The sequence below is a fragment of the Rhagoletis pomonella genome, unplaced genomic scaffold (genome assembly GCF_013731165.1).
Source record: "Rhagoletis pomonella isolate Grant_MI unplaced genomic scaffold, Rhpom_1.0 Rhpom_scaffold_00001, whole genome shotgun sequence".
NCBI classification, from domain to species: Eukaryota; Metazoa; Arthropoda; class Insecta; order Diptera; family Tephritidae; genus Rhagoletis; species Rhagoletis pomonella.
The window spans coordinates 73,478,407-73,484,310 of NW_023458555.1; the positions used below are offsets into that span (position 1 = coordinate 73,478,407).

General features: G+C 44.6%; 1 protein-coding gene across 1 annotated transcript; it reads left to right on the forward strand.

Moving 5' to 3' along the window:
- Positions 1 to 2,741: 2,741 nt before the first annotated feature.
- On the forward strand, positions 2,742 to 5,351 carry LOC118733173. The gene has a single exon (XM_036462458.1). It carries the CDS (start codon positions 2,742 to 2,744, stop codon positions 5,349 to 5,351), a length of 2,610 nt encoding a protein of 869 aa, XP_036318351.1.
- The last annotated feature ends 553 nt before the right edge of the window (positions 5,352 to 5,904 follow it).

Genomic DNA, 5,904 nt, shown 5'->3' on the forward strand with positions numbered 1-5,904 from the left:
ACATTTTATTAAAACAAATTAACGTCGTTTTGATCATATTGACGACATAGTTTAAAATTTGCTTTTCCTGCGTAAATTTGCTGCATCCAATGCTGACTAGAGCCAAAGCAAAGGAAATTCGAAATAACACAGAAGCGGTTTGCGGTGCACAATCCCAAGCTGAAAATATTGGAAGCAGTTCGGAATCCATTTGCGAGTCAGAGTACAGTTCTACAGTAAACGACATGGAACAATCGGAAAATTCATTAGAAGTGCAACAAGTTGCCATTCCATGTGACCAGATTGCATTGCTGGTTTCTAGCATAACCTCACTTCGGGAATGTGTTGCCGAATTGAGAATTGACACTTTGCGTAGTAGGCCACAAGTCGGCGACAGCTTTGCCAACGCTGCCGTATCCGACAACGCCGCGCCGCCTATGCGTACGTCGACGCAAGCGCCGGCGGCAACTGAATCTCAGCCGCAATTTACATCAACGCGAATGCCGCCACGTTTGATGCAAACTCCGACGATAAACACAGCCGCCTTGACTTTCATGGACAATTCCGCCGCTAAATTGTTTCCATTGCCGTCCTTCGATGGAAATCCGGAGGATTGACCGTTATTTTTGGCCAACTACAACGACACTACACATGAGTTTCAGTATAGCCATAGACAAAACCTAATGCGCCTGCATAAAGCTTTACAAGGCGCCGCTAAACGTGCTGTTACTTCACTTCTGATTTATCCGGAGGACGTACCAAAAGTGATAAAAGAGTTGGAGTTTAACTTTGGTCGTCCGGAGCTACTCATTAAGTCACAGCTGCAAAAGGTGCAACGTTTTCCGTCCATAAATGAGAGTCAGCTCGAACAAGTATTGAAATTTTCAAACAGGGTCAGAAATATCGTCGCTTTCTTCAAGTCCGCCAGGTGCGGACACCACTTAATGAATCCTACACTGTTGGAAAGTTTGGTGGGAAAGTTGCCTCCTTCCAAACAATATGAATGGAGCCAACGGGCCGCCAATATATTGCCGTTTCCAACAGTGGAAGATTTTGGTGACTGGTTAAGCGAAATAGCCAGATTTGTGTCGTTACTGCCGGGTGTTTCGGACATGTCGTTACATCACATCCAAGCGAGCGTCTCGCAGCCAACGCCAGCTGCGCAGCCCCGCAATGCTACTCGTCAAAGCAGCGGTTCTACTCGTCGCATTCTTTATAATAATGATGTACAGCCGGAGCAAAAGGTGATTTGTTTAGAGTGTGGACAATCACATAAACTAGTGGATTGTACTAAATTCTTGTCACGCGATATTCAGTCAAGATGGAGTTTCGCTAAAAGCAACCATTTGTGTTTTGGGTGTTTACGTAAAGGGCATAGCCTTTCGAATTGCCGCCAAAGTAAAGTATGTTCTGTCAACGGGTGCAAGCGTATGCACCACACATCGCTGCATCAGGGTATACTCCAGCCAGGCGCGGTAAATGTTGAACGCGTGCTGAATTGTTTGTTTGAAGATCAGACAAGTCTTTTTAAGATTTTGCCAATTACGTTGTCAGGACCTAATGGAAGTATATCTGCCTACGCCATGTTCGACGAAGGGTCGTCCATAACACTTCTCGAGGAGAATATAGCTGTCAAGTTAGGTCTGCGTGGTCCAAATGTTCCATTAACATTACAATGGTATGGTGAGAGTCAAAATAAAGAAAGTGCACGTAAGGTTTCTGTCAATATTAAAGGTGACTCCGCTGAATTCAACCTTAAAAACGTTCACACCGTAAGGTCATTAAATTTGCCACAACAAACGTTTGATAAGAATAAATTTGATCATTTCCTACCGTTGCCAATAGTAAGTTACATGAACGCCAAGCCAGTAATTTTGCTGGGTATAGACAACAGCTACCTGGGGGTTGCACAAAAGGTAGTTGATGCTGGACCAGAACAACCAGTAGCCGTTGCAACTCGTTTAGGGTGGGTAGCCTATGGCCCACTGTCTCAGAGTTCAGTCCGACAACCACGCGTCATGTACATCCGCGAATCACAATCGCAGTCTCTGCAAGCTTTGCACAAGTTGGTCAACGAGTATTTTTCAGTAGAGAGTTTTGGCGTTCGAAGTACCGATGTACTTTTAGAATCGGACGAAAACCGTCGTGCAAGAGAGATCTTGGAGACACAGATACGAGGTTGGTCTTTTATGGAGGAATGATGACCTCGTGCTCCCTCCTAGTTACGATATGGCGCTCCATCGCTTGAGGAAGCTTGAAGCTCGGATGGCGAAAGATGCCAATTACGCCGATAGCTACAAACGTGAAATTCAAAAATATGTCGATAAGGGCTACGCTAGGCTACTGAATCCAGATGAAGTTTTACTAACTACTCCTACGACCTGGTACCTACCACATTTTGGGGTTGTCAACCCCCACAAACCAGGTAGACTACGTGTTGTGTTTGACGCCGCCGCTGCCACGTCGAATGTATCGCTCAACTCAGCCTTACTCAAGGGCCCGGAGCCTGCACAATCCTTGCTTACAATAATTTTCAAATTTCGCCAAGGGGTTATAGCCGTCGCTGCAGATGTGCAAGAGATGTTTTCCCAGGTAGCCATCAAACCTGACGACCAGAATTCGCAACGGTTCTTATGGCGCGATGGGGATCCCTCGAAGACGATCCGGACCTACGTTATGTCCTCGCTGATTTTTGGTGCATATGCTCACCGTGCTGCGCAGAGTATATAAAAAATATGAATGCCTTGAAATTTGAATCCAACATGCCAGGTGGATCGTCAGCTGTCATTAACAATATGTATGTTGATGACTTAGTTATCAGTTTTGCAAGTGCGCAAGAAGCCGAAGAAGTCGCCAAGGAAGCAGTTGCTATAAACTCTGCTGCAGGGTTTACGCTAAGGAAATTTGTGTCAAACGACAAAGGTCTTCAAGCCGAACTGAATGGCGAGAACAATTTCGCAGATAGTGTTGTAGACATGGAGCGAAAGTCTATTGTCGACAAGGTGTTGGGTATGTACTGGAATACCCTCACTGACTGCTTCGAGTTCCACACAAGGTTTCACAAGATCGCACGTGATGTTCTTGATTGCACAAGGCCGCCAACAAAACGCGAACTCTTAGGGATCGTGATGGCTATATACGATCCATTCGGATTTTTAGCTAATGTCACAGTATGTATGAAGATTCTGCTGCAGTCTTTGTGGAAGCGTCAAGTCGATTGGGATGAACCAATCCCGAACCAACTCGTTGTGCAGTGGACGTCATGGTGGACAAGTTTTCAAAAGGTAAATAAACTTTCCATCCCAAGATGCCATTCTACAATGCTGCCAGTAGCAGACGAGGTGCAGTTACATGTGTTCGTGGATGCCAGTTCTAGTGCATATGCAGCCGTCGCGTATCTGCGCATATGCAAAGGGGAAGACGTTGATATCGCATTTGTCGCCGCTAAATCGCGTTGTGCTCCTCTTAAGGGCATGACAATTCCCCGCTTGGAACTGCAAGCCGCAGTTCTTGGTAGCCGTCTTCAGAAGTCAGTTGTGGAATACCACGACTTCAATATACATCGCATCGTATTGTGGAGTGACTCAAAGACAGTATTGCTCTGGATCCGCTCGACGACTAGAGAATACAAACAATTCGTCGCTGGTAGAATCGCCGAAATCATTTCTAGCACAAACCCATTACAGTGGAGATGGTTTCCCTCGTCGTTGAATGTTGCCGACGATGCCACACGAGGTCAGCCCATGACAGAATCCGATGCACGAAACCGCTGGTTCAAGGGGCCTACCTTTCTGCAACTCCCAGAATCCGAGTGGCCAAAAGAAGTTACGCCACTTACGTCAACAGAATGTGCTGCCGAGGAGAAGAAAATCTTTCTTCTCAACTCAACAACAGATGAGTATGTCATTAATTTTACAAAATTTTCGTCTTTTTTGAAGTTACTGAGGGTAACGAGCTGGGTGTTACGATTCAACTTTAACGCAAGAAACCGTATTCGCCGTTCAGGAGAGCTAAAAGCATTTGAGATCACTGACTCAGAAGTCTTCGTATGTCGCCGCGTTCAGGAAGAGGTCTTTCCTAACGAATTAGAAGAGTTGCTCTCCAAGCAAAAAGTGTCGAAGTCGAGCCCGTTATACCAACTTACGCCATTTTTAGACATCGATGGTTTGATTAAAGTGAATGGCCGCATCGATGCAGCATATTGCCTCCCTCTATCGGCACGTCGTCCAATCATAATGCCTCAACGCCACCACGTAACCAGTCTCTTAGTTTCATATTGGCACAAAAAGCTTCATCATCAGAATGATTGTCTCACAATAAATCAAATTCGTCAAAAGTTCTGGGTACCACACATCCGAGCAGTGCTTACGTCAGTAAAAAAGCGTTGTTCCGTATGTATCATCAACACAGCCAAGCCAAGTGCGCCGATGATGGGTCAATTGCCTGTCGATCGCCTCACGCCTTACGTTCGTCCATTCAGCTACACAGGAGTCGATTACTGCGGTCCATTTTTCGTCACTATTGGTCGTCGTAGAGAGAAACGCTGGGTTGCGTTATTCACGTGTTTAACCGTCAGAGCCATACACCTGGAGGTAGCTGAGGATTTATCGACCGATGCGTTCATAATCTGCATCAGAAACTTCATCAACCGTCGTGGCACACCCGTACGAATGCGAAGCGATAACGGAACTAATTTCGTTGGCGCCCAAAAACTATTACGCGTCGAAGAGAGACTATTTGACTTTAACCGTATTGAACAAGATTGCGCCGAACGCGGTATAGAGTGGATCTTTAATTGCCCTGCGAACCCGGCTGCTGGAGGATGCTGGGAAAGATTGGTTCAGTGTGTAAAGCGACTTTTGGAGCGAGTGCTAAAGGAAGAAGCGCCTCGTCTGGAAATATTCAGAAGTACTTTAATTGAAGCTGAAAACATCTTAAACAGCCGTCCGCTTACAGATATTCCAATCTCACATCACGACCAAGAGCCGCTAACGCCGAACCACTTTTTGTTGGGTTGCCTGAATTCAACGCAAACTCCAAGTCTCGAAGAAGAAAAGTTGTGCACCAGAAAGCAATGGAGAATTTCGCAAGCCTTGAAAGATCGTTTGTGGAAAAGGTGGACCAGTGAGTATTTGCCATCCCTAATATGTCGCCCAAAATGGAGGGAACAAGTCAAACCACTACAGCCAGGACAGTTGGTAATAGTATGCGAACCAAATTTCCCGAGAAGTAAATGGCTCAAAGGCAGAATTAAGGAAGTGTTCGCCGCAAAGGATGGCCAAGTCCGATCCGCTATAGTTCAAACCAGCACAGGAGATTTGCGAAGACCAGCCGCAAAGCTAGCCGCTTTAAATATTTGTGAATCCCAATAAGGACTCACCTGGAGGTAGAATGTTGGCGAGATTACTGAATACCCCCATTACAAGGTGCGTGAAAACCACCACCAGCATCAAAATACAACTCTGATAGCAAATAAGTTAAAACAGATGTTCTATCAGTCATTTATGTATCTAATTTCGAATCCTCTCAATCCTCTCATTTTCGAAGATTGCTTTATGTATTTATTAATATTGCTTTATGCATCTAATTTCGAATCCTCTCAATCCTCTCATTTTCGAAGATTACCTTATGTATTTATGTATCCCAAAATTTCTGTATACAATTTGATCGTTTGCTAACATTAATAGTTTGTATTCTCTTTAAAAACCGTTTATATGCTGGTTTATATGTATGTATACTTTTTCGAACATTGCGATTGGAATTTTGCTATTTCGCAAAGCTTCGAGTCATTCGTCGTAAAACCAACGCTTGGAAAAGATACCAAATTTTAACGAGCCAACATTGGAGTATATTTTACCACGCCTTTTAATTAATAAATACATTTTATTAAAACAAATTAACGTCGTTTTGATCATATTGACGACA